The sequence below is a fragment of the Eretmochelys imbricata genome, chromosome 16 (genome assembly GCF_965152235.1).
Source record: "Eretmochelys imbricata isolate rEreImb1 chromosome 16, rEreImb1.hap1, whole genome shotgun sequence".
Classification (NCBI taxonomy): Eukaryota; Metazoa; Chordata; order Testudines; family Cheloniidae; genus Eretmochelys; species Eretmochelys imbricata.
This window is the reverse complement of record NC_135587.1, coordinates 3,566,992-3,589,446: the sequence shown is the minus strand read 5'-3', so window position 1 is coordinate 3,589,446 and position 22,455 is coordinate 3,566,992. Positions and strand designations below refer to the sequence as shown.

The window sequence follows — 22,455 nt, the reverse complement described above, 5'->3', positions numbered from 1 at the left end:
AATACTCGTAAACTACTGGTCACACCTCATGCACTTTTGTTCTTTTAATTGCTTGGCAGCTCCCAGCACTGCTGTCCATGACAGAAGAGTGCAGCTATGAACAAGCTCACAGATCACAAACGAGATCACAGAGCTCTAAGGTGCCCCAAGTACTCCTTCTCTTCATGCAAACAGGGTTTGGTCCCACCCTCTCTCCCCAGGAAGTGGAAAGCATAGCCAAAATGATAACAGCCAGGTCTGCGAGGCCACTTGCGACAGTACTGAGACAGACAATGGGGTGTTAGCACACGAACAGGATAAGTGTGTAGCAGGCAACGCTCCCAGGCTCTTTGGGCACAGAGGAATATTAATACCAACTGAAATCACATTTGTTTAAACACTGTGCTTGCCCTACATGGTGACAACTAAAGCAACCCAACCAAGACTGACCTCAGCAGCTTTTCTATGGTTGTCATCATTCTCTAGCATGCGGACGTCCACTCCGAGGCAGCGAAGGTGGCGCCCAAGTCCCTGCAGCATGTTATCACAGACCACGCTGAACTCCTTCGGGGAGACAGAAGGAGGGGGACGCAAGGCCGCCATGCCAATCACTTTAGCTTGCTACAGAAAAACAGACATTCAGGGTTGACTGAATTTTGTTTATTTTAGTTCAAATGTCTGCTGCCTGGAGAGTCCCCTGAGACACCATCCCATCTTTGGGAGGCTGTATTAATGAAGCAGGGAACCTAATCAGGGTACTTGGGGCTGCAACCCCAAACCAGCCTCCAATGCTCAGCTTTGCTTCTAGTATCTTCAAATTAATAGGCCGGGTTGCTTGAAAGACCTGTTTACAGTCTGTAGGTGGTGACAGAGCTTAGAACAGGGAGCAACTGCAGGGGACATTATTATACGCAGTATTGCGGCTGCAGGGGCCATTATCATACACAGTATCACGGCTGCAGGGGCCGTTATCATACGCAGTATCGCAACTGCAGAAGAAGTAGGGGTCACCAAATGAAATAAGCAGCAAGTTTAAAATGAACAAAAGGCAGTATTTCTTCACACAGTGCACAGTCAACCTGTGGAACTCTTTGCCAGAGGATGCTGTGAAGGCCAAGACCATAATAGGGTTGAAAAAAGACCTAGATAAGTTCATGGGGGATAGGTCCATCCATGTCTATTAGCCAGGATGGACACGGTTGTAAAACCATGCTCTGAAGTCTCCCAGGCCTCTGCTTGCCAGAAGCTGGGAATGGGCAACAGGGAATGGATCACTTGGTGATTACCTGTTCTGTTTATTCCCTTTAAAGCGTCTGGCATTGGCCACCATCAGAAGACAGGATACTGGTCTGACCCAGTATGGCCATTCTTATTTTCTTATCTCAGATACCAGTGGGTGGTCTCTGTGAGTATATGCTCACTTTTCAACGGTGACACAGTATGAAGATATTTATACTGTTAAATCTATGTTGCTGCCTTTTCTCAAAGAGACTTGAAGCTCTCTGGGGCAGGGCTTCTTCCACTTCGTACTTGTGCAATGCCCAGCACAATAGAGCCAGGATCTCAGTGCGTCCCTGGACACTACTATAATAAACATCAACAATAGTCACTTGACTAATTAATTGGATTGTACAGGTGACAATGATGGATCCTGAGTTCACAAGGAAGTCCAAGCCTGTAAAACTTATTGTAGCAACCTTTGCAGCAATAGCCCAGATATGTTTAATTTACAATATTCCCATTAGTTTAGGATAGTAAATTTTAATGAAAAACCTTGTATGCAAATAGAAAGATGCTAACATCAATGGCAACTTGCTATATTCGCAAAAAGAAAAGGAGTACTTGTGGCACCTTAGAGACTAACCAATTTATTTGAGCATAAACTTTTGTGAGCCACAGCTCACTTCATCGGATGCATACTGTGGAAAGTGTAGAAGATCTTTTATACACACAAAGCTTGAAAAAATACCTCCCCCCACCCCACTCTCCTGCTGGTAATAGCTTATCTAAAATGATCACTCTCCTTACAATGTGTATGATAATCAAGGTGGGCCATTTCCAGCACAAATCCAGGTTTTCTCACCCCCCGCCCCCACACAAACCCACTCTCCTTTGTGTCCATTTATTCTTTTACGGAGAGACTGTCCAGTTTGACCAATGTAAATGGCAGAGGGGCATTGCTGGCACATGATGGCATATGTCACATTGGTGGATGTGCAGGTGAACGAGCCTCTGATAGTGTGGCTGATGTTATTAGGCCCATCTGCCATGTACATTGGTCAAACTGGACAGTCTCTACGTAAAAGAATAAATGGACACAAATCAGTTGTCAAGAATTATAACATTCATAAACCAGTTGGAGAACACTTCAATCTCTCTGGTCACGTGATTACAGACATGAAAGTTGCAATTCTTCAACAAAAAAACTTCAAATCCAGACTCCAGCGAGAAACTGTTGAATTGGAATTCATTTGCAAATTGGATACAATTAACTTAGGCTTGAATAGAGACTGGGAGTGGCTAAGTCATTATGCAAGGTAACCTATTTCCCCTTGTTTTTTCCTAACCCCCCCCCCCCCCCCCCCGATGTTCTTGTTAAACCCTGGATTTGTGCTGGAAATGGCCCACCTTGATTATCATACACATTGTAAGGAGAGTGGTCGCTTTAGATAAGCTATTGCCAGCAGGAGAGTGGGTTTGTGTGTGTGTGGGGGGGGTGAGAAAACCTGGATTTGTGCTGGAAATGGCCCACCTTGATTATCATGCACATTGTAGGGAGAGTGGTCGCTTTGGATGAGCTATTACCAGCAGGAGAGTAGGGTGGGGGGAGGTATTTTTTCAAGCTTTGTGCGTATAAAAGATCTTCTACACTTTCCACAGTATGCATCCGATGAAGTGAGCTGTGGCTCATGAAAGTTTATGCTCAAATAAATTGGTTAGTCTCTAAGGTGCCACAAGTACTCCTTTTCTTTTTGCGGATACAGACTAACACGGCTGTTACTCTGAAACCTGCTATATTGTTTGTATTTCTAAATAACGTTTTCCAGCAGAGGAAATAAATGCACTGACCCCTATGCAGGGAACCTTGTGTTTAACCCACTTGCGCCAGTGATCATTTCTCCAGTGAAATAGGAAAGTGAGAAGGATTTTTGCTACCCCCGGACTAGAGAAAGGCCTGCAGACAGGCTTGACAGGCATGGCTAATAGCCTGCTTGAGAGGTGAAGCCACTGTATACTTTGAAGAGATTGGGAGCAGTGTATAGTTCTTTGAAGATGTTTACAAACCTGCTTGGAAGGTGATGGCATTTCTTGTTGATTCAGCTGCTTCTTTGCCCTGTGTTTTGTGGTAGGTTTAGCCACCAGGCTCTCAGTGAGATCTGAACACAGGCCAAAGCCTAACGGATCTTCACACAGTTTCTTATACACCTCCAGCAAGCAGTACGCATCAGAAGCTACAAAACAGAATATGCCCATCAGTTTGGCTTTGACCAAAATAGAAAGAGAGGCTTTTGTGATGAAAACAAGTGATGAAAACTTCACCTATACAAATGCAACTACATCCAATCGCCCTTGGTAGCTGCAGGTATCTAGCACTGTATCTTACAGTCTTGTATAGATTCAGTAAATATAACAATCAAACAGGCTTTGACCCATAATCCCATTTCATCAGTCCAGAACTAGCACAAATGTGGTATCTTTCCCCTCACAGAATTCAAAGAGACGGAGGCACACTCAGCCTTGACACAAAGAAGCTGCAACCCTCACTGCTTGAGACGTTCAATTCTAACTTGAGGATTTAGCCACGCAGCCCCCATTCATTTCAATGGAAATTGTGTGACAAAATCTCCTAGTCAGCTATGCAAATCTCAAACACTGACCTGAGTGGGAGTTGCCCCTGCTTACAGAAGGACTGAATTTAACACTGGGCTGGTACTGTTTTACCACTCCGTGGATTTCCGCTGTCTCACTGTGATCATCTCTGGATTTATACCTACAGTTCACATTGACCTGCCTGGACCAAGGCCCCTATAGTATAGCTCCAAACGCCATCCATGCCCATTTTGAATTCAGTGCATCCTTGTGATATACAGGACATAATAGTGGTTTCCCAGAAAAGCTGTGTGCAGTGAAATGAAGCAGAAGGAAGTGGACTTTTTTTCCTTTTCAACTATTCAGAGGAGTTTCCATTGAGATTATATTTCATCAGAGTAATTTGACTGGTAAAGAAATTCTTTTATCAGAGAAACAATGATTCATTGGACAGCTTACGCTCCAGCCATTAAAACTAGGTCCATAAAAGGACAAACAAAACATGTGCTGGCTTCTTTGAACAGGAACTAATCTGCAAAGCCATTTTCCCCTCTGCTAGTTAACATTTTTTCCACATCTACACATCTAATGAAATGCGGGCCCATGACAGAGCTGTCCATAGCACCTTGCTCTACAGTTACATGCTAACCAGACCTGCATAGAGGATTTGTTCCTCCCGCAGTGGCCGTTTCTCCCAGTTGGAGAGCTGCTCAGTTTTATTAAGAGGTTTCCCCAGGACATGCTGCACCAGCAGACTGAGCCCTCTTTCTGGCTGCCTGAACCCTCTGTCTCCACAGCTCTTCTCCTGTGACAGTACATCAGCTTGAAGACTGCTCTTCCTCCAGCATTTCTGTAACTGAAGGGGGAGAGAAAGATGCAAAATAAACAGATTTCAAAACAGATCCTGAAAATATCACATGTTGCAGTGGGGTGGAAAGAACAATCAAGGCATGTGGTCAGGGAGCAATCCTAATGTAATCACCTTTCACTTCAGTAAAGGTACACACAGCCCTGCTATCTCAGACAAGGGCTGGCATGGCAAACTGGATACCCGAACAGATATTGGATATTTGCTTGACAAACACACTCGTTGGAAGTGAACTTGGTTTCAAAGCCTGGAAGGGAAACAACAGCCTAGTTTGACTGCATCATACCGGGAGCGCTTTTTTGAATTTTTTTATTTCATACTTTTTATTAAAGCAAAGTTACGATTGTACATTACCTATTACTTAGTCAGGACCAAGTTCATATTCAAAGAACCTGGCTAAAGATTCTGGCTTGCTGACTGTGGAGCCCTCTTCCTCTGAATATGCTAAAAAGGGTGACCAAATTTCTCCTGGAGCATTTTCCTAAGATGTTAAGAAGTTGGGTCAGGGAGTGTCTCTTCTCACGCGTTTACAGAGCATCCAGAGGAGAGAGTCCCTGAGCCAACTGAGACCACTGGGCACTAACACAATACAAATAATAAAGAAATAATAACCACAGAACCCCAGCATCTTCCTCCCCATTTTGTTTTTTCTGAGCTAATGTGTTAAACAGAAAAGGTGCCCCAGGACTAGAGCAAACAATGACAATTCTGAAATGTCCCTCACTCAATCTGGATAGAACTAAGGCTGTGACTACCTGTGGACACTAGAGTTTCCCCAGCACTTCCTGAGTTATGACGACAACCCCAGGAGTTTGGCTAAATCCCAACCTACCTCCTTAAATTCCCCCTGCAGTTTCAAACAGATGCAATTTTTCATTTTCTTACTAAAATTACTGCATGCTGCTGCACAGCTACTGAGTTCTAACCTAAAGCCAGCTGCATTTCAGTAGCAGATGAGTGCAAATCCTGTACTGCACTGACTCTACAGCTCCATGCTCTTAATAAGGAGCTGTCTATTAAATCCATAACTACTCTATGGACACTACCAAATGTTAGAATAATGAAACTTTTATAATAAACTTTTATAAGTTTTATAAATTCTGCAAGAATTTGCTCATAGCAAGTATGAGTGTGATGGTTGTGTTCAAAAAGCCCCCCTTGGTGAATGGACCTCTGGCTCCATTTTAGTTCCTTTCATAAAGGCAAAGTGGAGAGCTATTAAAATACCCAGCCATGTCTTTTTAGCTAATCAAAACTGAATGCTTGTGTCTCTCTCTAAAGAATTACATCACCCCAGGAACTAGAGATGGAAAGACCTATTAGGTCATCTAGTCATCTCCCTGCCAATATAGGATGCAGAAAGACAATGCTGTGAAATAATGACAGTTATCTTCCGGTACAGTCAAGAGAAGGCATTTTCCAAATCTTCAGATTCCCATTCTTACTTGTTTATCTACTGCAAGCAGGTCCACTATGCCTTGCACCTGCTTATTCATTTCTTTAAAAGCAGAGCACGTAGCAGCTAGGCTGTGCAGGTCTCCGGACATCCCATAACCTGCAGAGACAAAGCCTCAAATCACACAGATAGAAAAATGAGTTCTGGGTACTGGTGCATGGCAGGCTAACCTGAAAGCTCTGGGTTCTGGTTCCAGGTGTGCTAACCCAGAAAGATATCAGTTCTGGTATGGGGTGGGTTAACCCAGAGAGCTATGGGTTCTAGTAGCAGATGAGCTAACCCAGAGAGCTATGGGGTTCTGGTTCCATGAGGGCTCACTTGGAAAGCTCTGGGTTCTGGTACTGGGTGGACTAACCCAGAGAGTTGCAGGTTCTGGTATGGAGCAGGCTAACCCAGACAGATATTTGTTCTGATACCAGATGGGTTAACCCACACTCTTGTAGTTTCTGGTGTGGGGCAGGCAGTGGTGGAAGCTGTTCACCCTGCTGCCTGCCAGGGCGGCCATCTAATATAGAAGGCTCCCAAAGCAATAAGAGAAGAATGTTCTAAGAGCCTGTTCTAACTGGACTACATTACACCCTACTGGGGAAGGCCCCATGTATAGAGGGCAGGGAAGATGAAGTTCCTGTTGTTCCTATGTATGTGAAGTAGTGAGAAAGGCTGACAGTTCCTGCAGTGGAAAGCAGAGCATAGGGGAAAGCTTAAGTTACCTAGTTTAATGATGGTTGGATCTGAGAAGAGGGTCTGGACAAAGTGAGAAAGCTCCTCCATCTCATCTGGCTTGAGGAGCTGCAACAAATCCAGGAGGAACACCTGCTCCTCAATAGCAATCTGCATCACCGAGACGCGTGGCTTTCCCACCACTCCAAATGACGGCCTCCACTCCATGTCGATGCCAACAACCTGGCCGGGCTGCAGCACATATAAAAGGCTTTCTTTACTCAGGGCTTCTCTACATGGGACATAGACTGAAACAGCAATTGTGGAATAGCTCCCTGGCTGGACACTCTACTCTGGACTAAGAGTGACTTTACTGCAGAATAATTACTGTTTTGGAAGTGCACTAATTATTGTGAATAAAGTGGATTTTATGCAGATTACAGTGTCCCATGAGAAGTTTTTCCTGGTAGCTCGGGGTGAGCAAACTTTTTGGCCCAAGGGCCACATCTGGATATGGAAATTGTATGGTGGGCCATGAATACTCATGAAATTGGGGGTTGGGGTGCAGGAAGGGGTGAGCACTCTGGCTGGGGGTGTGGGCTGTGGGGTGGGACCAGAAATGGGGAGTTCAGTGTGCAGGAGGAGGCTCTGGGCTAGGGGAGGGGTTGGGGTGTTGGTGATGAGGGGGATGAAGGCTCTGGCGGGGGTGCGAGCTCTGGGGTGGGGCCAGAAATGAGGAGATCAGTGTGCAGGAGGGGAGTCCTGGCTGGGGCAGAGGGTTGGGGTGCAGGAGAGGGATCAGGGCTGGGGCAGAGGGTTGGGGCATGGGAGGGGTTCAGGGGTGCAGGTTCTGGGTGGCACGCATGGAGAGGCCTCCAACCCTGCTCCCCAGCTGGAGCATGGGAGCAGGGCAAACCCCAGACCCCGCTCCCCACTGGGAGCTTGAGGGCCAGATTAAACTGGCTGGAGGGCCGGATGTGGCCCGTGGGCTGTAGTTTGCCCGCCCCTGCGATAGCTTATTCCACAATAGCTATTCCAGTCAATCTCCAAGCCCACAGGCCTCAGAGATTTCCTACAGAAAGTGCCAGGCATGCTCCTGCTGCTCCTGGCATAGGCTGACATGTATTTGATGATGAAGGTCACAAATATTCCAACCCATGTTACATAATTGACACTAAAAAAACAACAGCAGGGAGATGCTTACCTGCAGCACCTTCTCCCTCCACCTCAGTATCCCTTCCCATGTCTGCAGAAAGTGAATGTTCTCCCTGGGAATGGGGATCTGGTAATAACCCTCCTTCCTATCCTCTTCATAGTCATCCACTGTTCTCTCAGCATCTTCTACCCTGCACAAAACAAGAGCCAGCAACTTTTAACAGGGCCATCCTAAGATTTCAGGGCCCAAGAGACATCAGAAAGTCCTAGAAACCCTCTCCTCACATCCCAGTCACCTCCTCTCACTCGATCTCTCTTCTCTCTCCACTTTCTCTGACCCTTTCCTTATTCTACTCTTTCTTTCTGTTCCTTTCAGCCTTGACTCACCTTCTCTCCCTCATCCCCTGCCCCTAAAATCACCAAAAAACATCAGTGTATGTGAGACAGAGATGGAAGCTTGGAGCACAATTCCATTCCATCAATAACACATACACATTGGAAGTAGCCTCCAGACTAGAAAAGCCTCTCAAACCCAGACTTCTCATCATGCATTACTCACACTCCATTCTCTTTCCCAGAACTGATGTGACCTTAAAGCCAGCAAGTGAGCTCTGACTTCGAAGTTAGCACATTGTAAGGACTCGACTTCCAGCCCCTCACCATGAACCCAGGAACCCACTAGCTGGCATGGCCCCATGCACGTGGACAGGCTGGCTCTGACCTGCTTAGGGCCCAAACCAGAACTTCGGTTTTCTCATTAGACAGGAACAGGCAGAGAATCACAGGCTGCCCCACCTACAGCAGGATTTCCACCACCTAGGGGCCATTGCCTCTGGCTCAAGAGGCCTCCTCTTCCATTGAGCTTAGAGTGGGATGGCTCATAAAGGGTTCACTGACCTCTCCTTCCTATGCCAGTTTCCCCCAGCCCTTTCCCTGTACAGCATCTACACCTGTTATTCCCTCTGTTCTATGGAGCTGGATAGACAAAAACCCCTAGAAGGTTTTCACACTACTCCACCACCTCCCTGTACTTTGGGGTCTAGGTGCTAAGAACAGTGGTAAGCTGAACTCACACCCAGACTGAGATTCCCCACCTGTTTCACTCTCCCACACTAAGACTTCAGGCAGTGCCCCAGAGAGAGGTGCAATGCGAGTGCATTAACACCCTGGCACTGTTAGGGAGATGTCTGCAGAAATGGGGTTTGTGAGTTATCATGGATTTCCTAGAACAGAATCTTACACAGCACGAGTTGGTTCCCCATACAGCAGAGGCTCTTGCAATAGCTTTGTAAATGCTGTAATAGCTTTGTTCTTGTGAACCTTCCAGATGATGCAATCGAAGGAAAGTAAGAGTAAGAGAAAAACAACTATTTTGTACATATCATGAATTTCTGGCTAGTCTCTTTCCCACAGAGACTTTAAATGGTTTATTATTTGAGAAAATATTTACTAACCTTGTGTTTCAGGGACTGTGTGACTAATTTTGTAACATAGCAGCTTGGTGCTGTGCAAACATTCCCTCGCAGAGATGGTATGTGTGCACGCTGAAGTCAATATTTGTGTAAAATATTTAATGAAGGTGTGAAATCTCATCTCTCCCGGAATATTCTGATCTGCACAGCTCAAGAGGAGCATGTGGTGGGACCAGCAGCAGAGGTGATGTCATCATTCATACTCTGATACCATCTCTTTCTCTTGCAGCGTGAACGCCCTCTGTGGGAACCTGCTGCTAGACTGTTTCAAGTGCTAAGAAAAGAGAAGTGGCTACATTTGGATCCAGGGCTCCATGGACTGCAAAGTACTTCACCATGATGGGTTAGGATTCTTATCCTAGGAAGATTGCGGTACAGAGGGCTTCACTTACCCATCCAAATAGACTGCGAATGGCGGAGCTGGCATATGCCATTGAGGTTACTGACACGTTGAGTTCTGATGTTGGTTTCCTGCCACGGTGCATGCCTGGAGTTTGTGGCTCTCTCGCAGGCATGGGCCCCGCCTGCCCGCTGTTTGGGGGCTTACCTTGCATGCAAAGAAAGGTCATGCGCTGCCAGTAAGGTACTGCCCCCCGCCAGGGGCAGTCTCCTGCAGGCCCAGATTTCAGTGTCTCCTGAGCATAGCTGCTGTGCTTCCCTTTCCACTGGGCTCTGTGCCCTTTGCTGGCTGGTGATGAGGTGGGGGCAGGCTATCATGTGTCTCCCGTGGCAGAGGCTAGCGGCTGCAGGACTGATAACGCTATGCAGTCCATGAGTCCCCAAGTGCAAGGCTGCCATTGCACCCAGGCTACTCAGCAAGACAGCCCAGAGCTCTCCTGCTTTGTACTAAACATTCAGGGCCAGATCCTCTTCCTTGTGCAAAGTCCAAGTAAATGCACGGGCTGCTTGGGGGAAAGAATACCTCTGTCCTTGGCCCAGTGGGCTGGTAGAGCCAGCAGCAGCTTCTTGAGAGACCAGAGGACTGCAATAGCCTTGACTGAGGCTCTGCACACCTACAGGAATCTGGCTGCTGCGATAATCTGGCTGGTGGACAAGCATAGGAGCGTATGGATCCATGTGTCTCCTCTAGCTTGGCTCGTATCCAAAACACCTCCCCATGCTCTCATGGTTTAAGCCCCATGGAACACATTTTCACCGCAGATGGGAGTCGTGGACACCACTGCATGGACTCTCTGCATACTGCCTCCCTGCACAGCATAACCACACCAGTTCTGCTATCTTTTATATCCTACGTGCTAGAGGGAATGGGCAGGTTGTGCCCCTCAGGTGGCGACATCACCAGTATCATGCAACTTCTGGATTCTTTAAACTTAGTGCTCCCACCCTAAGACCTGGCTACTAGATGTTTTGCTGTTAACTGCCTCTGTCTGAAATACCTCATGTACACTGCCTGAAAAAAAAAAGGGGGGGGGGAGGGGGAATATACTCTGTGACATGAGTCAGGAAGGAAAAGCAAGATTCAAGAAAGAAGCAAAAAGAGGAGGAACACCAGACTACGCAGCTCCTCAGCAGTTCGCTCTCAGATATTTGCACATGGATTCTTCAGAAAGTGTGGTGGATTTAACTTTAAACTATGGATTTAACTGAATAGCTACTGGAGCTCAGACAATCATTTGCAGTGTGAGCTGTGGCCACGAAAGCTTATGCTCAAATAAATTTGTTAGTCTCTAAGGTGCCACAAGTCCTCCTTTTCTTTTTATCCAAATGCAGCCTCTCTCTCTGCAGGCTGGGATTTCCCTCTATGAACTCAGCAGTCCAGTTTACTCAAAGGTGGGCGGGGGGTAAGATTCTGTGTTGTGTCTCTAAGAAGTAAAGTACAGAACTCTCCTCCTGAGGGCACTTTAAGCCACTTTTGTCTCTCCCAAATCCAAGCTGCTCTGGGGGCCAGAGAGGCCACTGGCATAATTCATATATTTCTGAAGTCGGTATAATCCATGATATTTACCTCTCCTGGACCTTGAGTTTCTGAAGTTCATCGGCCACTCCGTAAGGCAGGGTCTTCTCAGGTAAGCTATAGCGGAGAGCCCACCTGGCTGCTGTGTTCAGATCACAGTAGCTGACTAGCAGTTGGATCAGCTGCTCTTGTAGCCATCGATTCTCCCCAACTGTGTTCTGCAAGGAAGCAAGAGTAACAAAATCTGTTGGTGCAAGTTCCATCTTCAGCGCATGACTATAAATTTCCAAGGACAGGGTGCCCGAAGTGAGGAACTCTTCAGGAACTGGCAGCCTGAATTGACAGAGGAGGGAGCAAGAAATGAGCATGTGCATGTCCTTCCCACTTTAGAAGTAACATTGTTTGAGCCCAGACTGCTTTGGCTTACTCTACAGGCCTACTCTTCTCCCATGCAGATGGATTGCTCCTGGGGACCATGTGACTAGGGCACTCCAGACATCTGAAGACCATGGGCAGAGCAAAAAGAGGACACGTGCCAGCAGTGTACCGAAATGACAATGCAACTCAGACTGTGTGATGATCAGCATGTCCAGTTCATCTCACATACTGACAAAATAAAACAGAGTCAGCTTAACAGCTGGCCAGACAGAGAGCAAAGGTCTCCAGAGTCTGTTAGCTGTTTGAAAGAGGATTGGATTAAGGCAATCTGGGCTGAGGCATACCATGACACAGGGCCCACAGTGGCCTTACCATGACACTTCCCCACTGGCGAAAGCATTGGGGGGGGGCTCTCCTCCCCTCCCAGAGAGGAATAGCAGGATGGAGCTCTTCCCCCCACCTTGAAGCACCTGTGTAGGTGATTGGGCCTGCGCTCTTCCCCTACAATACACAGAGGGTCCTGCTGGGAGGCGTCAGCAAAGCCTCTCCCAGAGCAAAGGGCCTTGGGGTTAAACTGAGATGAATGGGACAATTCACCCCTCTCAGGGCTATTGTTTCAGGCTGTCTGAAAATTCCGGCAAATGTCACTGCATCAGCTCCAAGTCTTCAAGCTTTTCTTCACAACCACCAGGTCTAGAAACCCACTTAACAAATGAAAATGGCAACTCTGTTGTAATCACATGACTTCAGGAGCTGAGGCCCTTATAGAGCCAATGCCTTATCCAACCCTGCTCATAAACATCCATTATCTGCTTGTGATAATTGCTAAGCTAAAGATGCTCTCAACATGCTAGCTGTATTTTAAAAATCCCTGTAACATTTCATTACAGTGATTCACAGCAAAAGGTGGAATACGAACCGCTTGTCTGTTACATAATGAATTTCAGTTTTGCATGTAGTAAATTAATTACTGAATTAAACGAGCATTGGCAAGGAACTGCCTATCTTCATAAACACTGCAAAGTTTATGGGCCCCTTTCTGCTCTCCACTCACCACCGCCAAAGTGATTACTTTGTTGTATATTAGGAAGTGTGCTCAATTTTGCCATTATTTCAAACTTTTCTATTGTTTCCTAACACAACTAGGTGCAAAATCCCCAGTGTGCCAGCTGTATCTGGGCTCCCACAGAGTTGCTATCTAAGCAATAGCCTCCATATGCCAGATGGTTAAAAGGATCAACTACGTACTAAGGCATATGTGAGCAATGCATTGCCAAGGGAATCCTGCTGCAGACTGGCAGCACCTCTTGATGCTTCAGAACAAGACTGGGCATATACAACAAAAAGGGAACAGTTCAAGTTAGGACCACTGTGTCACCTTGCACTTGCTCTGCAGGAGCCATAGCCTTCCTCGGGATGTGGCATTTGGCTTCCAGCATCAGTACCACAGAGACAAAAAGGAGTCCGATGGCACCTTAAAGCCAAACAGATTTATTTAGGCATAAGCTTTTGTGGGTAAAAAACCCACTTCTTCAGATGCATGGAGTGAAAATTACAGATACAGGCATAAATACACTGGCACATGAAGAGAAGGGAGTTAACTTACAAGTGGAAAAGGAGTACCTGTGGCACCTTAGAGACTAACCAATTTATTTGAGCATGAGCTTTCGTGAGCTACAGCTCACTTCATTGGATGCATACTGTGGAAACTGCAGAAGACATTATATACACAGAGACCATGAAACAATACCTCCTTCCACCCCACCCTCCTGCTGGTAATAGCTTATCTAAAGTGATCATCAAGTTGGGCCATTTCCAGCACAAATCCAGGTTTTCTCACCCTCCGCCCCCCCCCCCCCCCCCACACACACACACAAACTCATTCTCCTGCTGGTAATAGCCCATCCAAAGTGACCACTCTCTTTAAAATGTGTATGATAATCAAGGTGGGCCATTTCCAGCACAATTCCAGGTTTTCTCACCCCCCCCACACACACAAACTCACTCTCCTGCTGGCAATAGCTCATCCAAACTGAACACTCTCCCTACAATGTGCATGATAATCAAGGTGGGCCATTTCCAGCATAAATCCAAGTTTAACCAGAACGTCGGGGGGGGGGGGGGGGGGGAAGGGGGGTAGAAAAAAACAAGGGGAAATAGGCTACCTTGCATAATGACTTAGCCACTCCCAGTCTCTATTTAAGCCTAAATTAATAGTATCCAATTTGCAAATGAATTCCAATTCAGCAGTTTCTCGCTGGAGTCTGGATTTGAAGTTTTTTTGTTGTAAGATAGCGACCTTCATGTCTGTGATTGCGTGACTAGAGAGATTGAAGTGTTCTCCGACTGGTTTATGAATGTTATAATTCTTGACATCTGATTTGTGTCCATTTATTCTTTTACGTAGAGACTGTCCAGTTTGACCAATGTACATGGCAGAGGGGCATTGCTGGCACATGATGGCATATATCACATTGGTGGATGTGCAGGTGAACGAGCCCCTGATAGTGTGGCTGATGTGATTAGGCCCTTTGATGGTGTCCCCTGAATAGATATGTGGGCACAGTTGGCAACAGGCTTTGTTGCAAGGATAGGTTCCTGGGTTAGTGGTTCTGTTGTGTGGTATGTGGTTGTTGGTGAGTATTTGCTTCAGGTTGGGGGGCTGTGTGTAGATTTGTGAGAGTGTTTGGTCATCCTTCAGGATAGGTTGTAGATCCTTAATAATGCGTTGGAGGTAACTATACCCATAACTATTTTACATTTGGGGACAATGTATACCTTCAGATCAGCGGCACTGCTATGGGTACCCGCATGGCCCCACAGTATGCCAACATTTTTATGGCTGACTTAGAACAACGCTTCCTCAGCTCTCGTCCCCTAACGCCCCTACTCTACTTGTGCTATATTGATGACATCTTCATCATCTGGACCCATGGAAAAGAAACCCTTGAGGAATTCCACCATGATTTCAACAATTTCCATCCCACCATCAACCTCAGCCTGGACCAGTCCACACAAGGGATCCACTTCCTGGACACTACAGTGCTAATAAACAATGGTCACATAAATACCACCCTATACCGGAAACCTACTGACCGCTATTCCTACCTACATGCCTCCAGCTTTCACCCTGACCACACCACACGATCCATCGTCTACAGCCAAGCTCTGCGATACAACCGCATTTGCTCCAATCCCTCGGACAGAGACAAACAACTACAAGATCTCTACCAAGCATTCTTACAACTATAATACCCACCTCCTGAAGTGAAGAAACAGATTGATAGAGCCAGAAGAGTTCCCAGAAGTCACCTACTACAGGACAGGCCTAACAAAGAAAATAACAGAACGCCACTAGCCGTCACCTTCAGCACCCAACTAAAACCCCTCCAACGCATTATTAAGGATCTACAACCTATCCTGAAGGATGACCCAACACTCTCACAAATCTTGGGAGACAGGCCAGTCCTTGCCTACAGACAGCCCCCCAACCTGAAGCAAATACTCACCAACAACCACATACCACACAACAGAACCACTAACCCAGGAACCTATCCTTGCAACAAAGCCCGTTGCCAACTGTGCCCACATATCTATTCAGGGGACACCATCAAAGGGCCTAATAACATCAGCCACACTATCAGAGGCTCGTTCACTTGCACATCCACCAATGTGATATATGCCATCATGTACCACCAATGCCCCTCTGCCATGTACATTGGTCAAACTGGACAGTCTCTACGTAAAAGAATAAATGGACACAAATCAGATGTCAAGAATTATAACATTCATAAACCAGACGGAGAACACTTCAATCTCTCTGGTCACGCAATCACAGACATGAAGGTCGCTATCTTAAAACAAAAAAACTTCAAATCCAGACTCCAGCGAGAAACTGCTGAATTGGAATTCATTTGCAAATTGGATACTATTAATTTAGGCTTAAATAGAGACTGGGAGTGGCTAAGTCATTATGCAAGGTAGCCTATTTGCCCTTGTTTTTTCCTACCACCCCCCCGACATTCTGGTTAAACTTGGATTTAAACTTGGAGAGTGGTCAGTTTGGATGAGCTATTGCCAGTAGGAGAGTGAGTTTGTGTGTGTGTGTGTCCCCGGGAAAAGGGGGGGGGGGGTGAGAAAGCCTGGATTTGTGCTGGACATGGCCCACCTTGATTACCATGCACATTGTAGGGAGAGTGGTCACTTTGGATGAGCTATTACCAGCAGGAGAGTGAGTTTGTGTGTGTATGGGGGTGGGGGGGTGGGGCGGAGGGTGAGAAAACCTGGATTTGTGCTGGAAATGGCCCAACTTGATGATCACTTTAGATAAGCTATTACCAGCAGGAGAGTGGGGTGGGAGGAGGTATTGTTTCATGGTCTCTGTGTATATAATGTCTTCTGCAGTTTCCACAGCATGCATCCGATGAAGTGAGCTGTAGCTCACGAAAGCTCATGCTCAAATAAATTGGTTAGTCTCTAAGGTGCCACAAGTACTCCTTTTCTTTTTGCGAATACAGACTAACACGGCTGTTACTCTGAAACCTTACAAGTGGAGAACCAGTACTGACAAGGCCAATTCAGTCAGGGTGGATGTGGTCCACCCCCAATAATTGACGAGGAGGTGTCAAAAATAAGAGAGGGAAAACTGCTTTTGTAGTGAGCCAGCCACTCTCAGGATTATCTGGCTGTTTGGACTCTCTCCTCAGACCCTACGCTACCAGTGCTCCTAGCTACCTTTGAGACACCACCAACTTCCTGAGGAAACTACAATGCATTGGTGATCTTCCTTACAACACCATCCATGGATGTAGAAGCTCTTTACACCAATATGCCACATGAGGATGGACTACAAGCGGTCAGAAACAGTATCCCTGATGAGGCCACGGCACACCTGGTGGCTGAGCTTTGTGACTTTGTCCTCACCCACAACCATTTCAGATTTGGGGACAACTTATACCTTCAAGTCAGCGGCACTGCTATGGGTACCTGCGTGGCCCCACAGTATGCCAACATTTTTATGGAAGACTTTGAACAACGCTTTCTCAGCTCTCGTCCCCTAGCTCTTCTCCTCTACTTGCGCTGCATTTATGACATCTTCATTATATGGACCCACGGGAAGGAGGCCCTTGAAGAATTCCACCTGGATTTCAACAATTTCCATCCCACCATCAACCTCAGCCTGGACCAGTCCCCCCAAGAGATCCACTTCCTGGACACTACAGTGCAAATAAATGATGGTCACATAAACACCACCCTATACCGGAAACCTACTGACCGCTATACTTACCTACATGCCTTCAGCTTCCATCCAGGACACATCACACGATCCATTGTCTACAGCCAAGCCGTAAGATACAACTGCATTTGCTCCAATCCCTCAGACAGAGACAAACACCTACAAGATCTTTATCAGGCATTCTTAAAACTACAATACCCACCTGGGGTAGTGAGGACACAGACTGACAGAGCGAGACGGGTACCCAGAAGTCACCTACTACAGGACAGACCCAACAAGGAAAGTAACGGAACACCACTGGCCATCACGTACAGCCCCCAGCCAAAACCACTCCAGCACATCATCAATGAGAGTATAAAAATATTGCTCGAGCATGTAGGAATGAAATCAGGAGGGCCAAATCACATCTGGAGCTGCAGCTAGCAAGAGATGTTAAGAGTAACAAGAAGGGTTTTTTCAGGTATGTTGGCAACAAGAAGAAAGCCAAGGAAAGTGTGGGCCCCTTACTAAATGAGGGAGGCAACCTAGTGACAGAAGATGTGGAAAAAGCTAATGTACTCAATGCTTTTTTTCCTCTCTGTCTTCACGAACAAGGTCAGCTCCCAGACTGCTGCGCTGGGCATCACAGCATGGGGAGTAGGTGGCCAGCCCTCTGTGGAGAAAGAGGTGGTTAGGGACTATTTAGAAAAGCTGAATGAGCACAAGTCCATGGGGCCGGACGCGTTGCATCCGAGAGTGCTAAAGGAATTGGCGGCTGTGATTGCAGAGCCATTGGCCATTATCTTTGAAAACTCGTGGCGAACGGCGAAAGTCCCGGATGACTGGAAAAAGACTAATGTAGTGCCCATCTTTAAAAAAGGGAAGAAGGAGGATCCTGGGAACTACAGGCCAGTCAGCCTCACCTCAGTCCCCAGAAAAATCATGGAGCAGGTCCTCAAGGAATCAATCCTGAAGCACTTACATGAGAGGAAAGTGATCAGGAACAGTCAGCATGGATTCACCAAGGGAAGGTCATGCCTGATTAATCTAATCGCCTTCTATGATGAGATTACTGGTTCTGTGGATGAAGGGAAAGCAGTGGATGTATTGTTTCTTGACTTTAGCAAAGCTTTTGACACGGTCTCCCACAGTATTCTTGTCAGCAAGTTAAAGAAGTATGGGCTGGATGAATGCACTATAAGGTGGGTAGAAAGTTGGCTAGATTGTCGGGCTCAACGGGTAGTGATCAATGGCTCCATGTCTAGTTGGCAGCTGGTATCAAGTGGAGTGCCCCAAGGGTCGGTCCTCGGGCCGGTTTTGTTCAATATCTTCATAAATGATCTGGAGGATGGTGTGGATTGCACTCTCAGCAAATTTGCGGATGATACTAAACTAGGAGGAGTGGTAGATATGCTGGAGGGGAGGGATAGGATACAGAGGGCCCTAGACAAATTGGAGGATTGGGCCAAAAGAAATCTGATGAGGTTCAACAAGGATAAGTGCAGGGTCCTGCACTTAGTACAGAAGAACCCAATGCACCGCTACAGACTAGAGACCGAATGGCTAGGCAGCAGTTCTACGGAAAAGGACCTAGGGGTGACAGTGGACGAGAAGCTGGATATGAGTCAACAGTGTGCCCTTGTTGCCAAGAAGGCCAATGGCATTTTGGGATGTATAAGTAGGGGCATAGCGAGCAGATCGAGGGATGTGATCGTTCCCCTCTATTCGACATTGGTGAGGCCTCATCTGGGGTACTGTGTTCAGTTTTGGGTCCTGCACTACAAGAAGGATGTAGATAAGTTGGAGAGAGTCCAGCGTAGGGCAACAAAAATGATTAGGGGTCTGTAACACATGACTTATGAGGAGAGGCTGAGGGAACTGGGATTGTTTAGTCTGCAGAAGAGAAGAATGAGGGGGGATTTGATAGCTGCTTTCAACTACCTGAGAAGTGGTTCCAAAGAGGATGGTTCTAGACTATTCTCAGTGGTAGAAGAGGACAGGACAAGGAGTAATGGTCTCAAGTTGCAGTGGGGGAGGTTTAGGTTGGATATTAGGAAAAACTTTTTCACTAGGAGGGTGGTGAAACACTGGAATGCGTTACCTAGGGAGGTGGTAGAATCTCCTTCCTTAGAAGTTTTTAAGGTCAGGCTTGACAAAGCCCTGGCTGGAATGATTTAATTGGGGATTGGTCCTGGTTTGAGCAGGGGGTTGGACTAGATGACCTCCTGAGGTCCCTTCCAACACTGATATTCTATGATTCTATAATCTACAACATATGCTGGAAAATGATCCCTCACTCTCACAGACCTTGGGAGGCAGGTCAGTCCTCGCTTACAGACAGCCCCCCAACCTGAAGCAAATACTCACTACACACTACACCATGGAAACACTAATCTAGGAACCAATCCCTGTAACAAACCCCGTTGCCTACTCTGTCCCCATATCTACTCTAGCAACACCATCAGAGGACCCAGCCACATCAGCCACACCATCAGGGGTTCATTCACCTGCACATCTTCTAATGTGATATATGCCATCATGTGCCAGCAATGCCCCTCTGCCATGTACATTGGCCAAACCGGACAGTCTCTATTTAAAAGGATAAATGGACACAAATCAGACATCAGGAATAGTAACATACAAAAGCCAGTAGGAGAAAACTTCAATCTCCCTGAACATGCAATAACAGATTTAAAAGTTGCCATTCTTCAACAAAAAGCCTTCAAAAACAGACTTCCAAGAGAAACTGCAGAGCTACAATTCATTTGCAAACTTAACACCATCAATTTGGGCTTGAATAGGGACTGGGAGTGGCTGGCTCACTACAAAAGCAATTTTCCCTCTCTTGGTATTGATACCTCCTCATGAATTACCTCCACATCCACCCTGAATGAACTGGCCTTGTCAACACTGGTTCTCCATTTGTAAGGTAACTCCCTTCTCTTCATGTGCCAGTATACTTATGCCTGTATCTGTAATTTTCGCTCCATGCATCTGAAGAAGTGGGTTTTTTACCCATGAAAGCTTATGCCTAAATAAAGCTGTTAGTCTTTAAGGTGCCACCGGATTCCTCATTGTTTTTGTGGATACAGACCAACACAGCTACCCCTCTGATACTTAGTACCACAGAGAGAACATCAGTGGAATGGCATTCTTATTGTGAAAAGAACGAGGAGTACTTGTGGCACCTTAGAGACTAACAAATTTATTTGGGCATAAGCTTTCGTGGGGTAAAACTCACTTCATCAGATGCATGCAGTGGAAAATACAGTAGGAAGATATATATTTATTTTGTGGGTTTTAGCCCACGAAAGCTTATGCCCAAATAAATTTGTTAGTCTCTAGGGTGCCACAAGTCCTCCTTGTTCTTTTTGCTGATACAGACTAACACAGCTACCACTCTGAAACCTGATCCATATTGTGGTGACACTACATGCCTCTCTTCGTAACTGCAGACATGGTGGTTCTGCCGAAGAACAAAAATACTGTACAAATGGCCATATTCTGCAGACCTGGTCAAAGTTTTGCCAGTATGGCTCTGTCAGTTACGAGTGTGAAAAGTGCCAAAATAGCTAAGCCAGCAAAAGCCCTAGTGTTTTGCCAATATAGCTTATTTTGTTCGGGGAACTGGTATAAGTTATACTGGCAAAAGAATTGTTTTGCCAATATACGCTGCACTTCCACTATAAGGGTTTCTTGGAATAGCTATACTGGCAAACCCTTTCCAGTGTAGACAAGGCCACAGAAGCTAAATGTACAGACATGCATTTTTTAAGAAAGCGCCATGTTCCTTCTGCACATTCACCAAAGATCCCTGCCCAGTAGCACAGCTGCACCTAAACTGTATTTGCAGGGTTGGAATTCATTCCCAGGGATTCTCTGCACCTTGCTTTTTCACCCAGGACGTGTGCAAACAAAGCCTGAACCCGTGGAATGCTGCTGGGGCCATCGGGCCTCATTCTTGAGATTCTTTGAGCAAGGAAAAGGTGAGACATTGTCTTCAAAACAGACAGTCCTGCTTCAGATCAGGAAATAAATCTGCTGATGGCCCAAAGTCAGAAAGGGAAAAAGAAAAACACAGAGATGCAAAGAATATAGTGATTGGGAAAAAAGAAGAGGAGGAATCATGTTTGCAGGTGGCAAACATGAGTTAGGACAGATAGCTGCATGAAGCCAACTTCATTGTAAGTATCACTGGCTAAACTCGTGTTGCATTTCTGTGGCTCTGCCAAATGGTGAAGCATTTTTTTTCTCATGACAGCATCATTATTTTCAACCCTGTTGCTAAGGTGAAGGGGAGACATCCAGGAGGAGACAGAAGTGAGACAGGTGTAAGAGGAGATGGGAGGTGGGGAGATCAGCAAGCAAGGAAAGTCAGTATCTATATCCTGGGGTAAAAGAAGGAGAGGTTATTAGAGGGGAAAGTGATGGAGGAGGAGGAGGTGGGAGATTACAGCAGGTTTTGCAGTCTTCTCTTTGAAATGTCTGCATATTTCTGCACAGAAAGGAGGAGGGCAGGATCTTGGAGAGGGGAAAAATAGCTAATGGGGATCATAGGAGCTGTACTCCTCATGGCTGGAGAAGCAGAGCTGCTTGGCAAGAGATAGGGGTGACCATTGATCAAAAGGGAGAGAATAATCCTCTAATGATCATGCATATGGGAAACAAATCTGAATAAAACTGGAAAGAGCAACAACGAACCTGACAGGACTAGCCTTCACATGGGCCAGTTCCGGAACCCACTGAAGTAATGGGACCAGCATGGCTATTGGATCTGGCTCCTATTCACTACATGGAAGACCGATCCTGTCATAAAGCGATTATTTCTGTGGCCTCATATCCATGACTTTTTCTGATTTAGCTATTTGTCATAACTCATTTCCCCCTCCACACCTTCCCTACTAAGCATGCCAGTCTGGATGCTTTGTCCATCTCCTATCTCTGTGCCTTCTTCTATGGCACCTTATGCAATGTGGCCTTGCTTCAGGAAAGCATTGAAGTATGTTTTTCAGCGCTTTCCTGAATTAGGCCCTGAATCTCTTCCCTGTCCCAGTGTGCCAAGACCCTTCCTTATTCTCATTCAAAGTCCCTCCTGAACACTCAGTTCTTTTGCAATGAATTAATAACACAGTAAGACTACAAAGTCAGTCCTTCCTCTGGGTTTCCAGCATCTGTCCTGTCATCTCTCTGTCCGACTTCCACAAAGTAACTCTTTGGACCAGGGACTGCCTTTACTTTGCACACAGTCAGTACTTAATAGATAAATATTATTGTTTCAGTGATTTCCATCTGGGAGGGATGATGGGTTTTTTTGAACTGTAACAGAATTAATCTTTTAGCCACAACAGTGGCTTTTGAGAAAAGTTAAATTTCCTCAGAGATATTACATTCTGAATCTGCGTGAAATGGAAAACAGCTTCGGTCAACAGAAAAAAATGCATTTGCTGCAAAACTAACTATTCCATAGAGGGCAAAGGCTTGCAAACGAACAACTTAGCAGGAGGCTATAATGGGGGTGTCTTGTCCCCAGAATGGCATGTGAACTGA

General features: G+C 46.2%; 1 protein-coding gene across 11 annotated transcripts in view; it reads right to left on the bottom strand.

The window, feature by feature from the left end:
- EXD3 (exonuclease 3'-5' domain containing 3) overlaps positions 1-22,455 on the bottom strand; it is a 556,345-nt gene that overhangs the window by 317,217 nt on the left and 216,673 nt on the right. For 10 of the 11 annotated variants that reach the window (XM_077836023.1, XM_077836024.1, XM_077836021.1 and 7 more), the window contains 7 exons: positions 11,367-11,533; positions 7,978-8,119; positions 6,824-7,025; positions 6,103-6,212; positions 4,444-4,645; positions 3,265-3,431; positions 430-600 (listed from right to left, as the gene is read on the bottom strand). In XM_077836023.1, coding sequence (XP_077692149.1) covers positions 430-600; positions 3,265-3,431; positions 4,444-4,645; positions 6,103-6,212; positions 6,824-7,025; positions 7,978-8,119; positions 11,367-11,533 — 1,161 coding nt within the window. The remainder of the gene's footprint in view (positions 1-429; positions 601-3,264; positions 3,432-4,443; positions 4,646-6,102; positions 6,213-6,823; positions 7,026-7,977; positions 8,120-11,366; positions 11,534-22,455) is intronic. The other variant, XM_077836025.1, reaches the window with a different exon arrangement.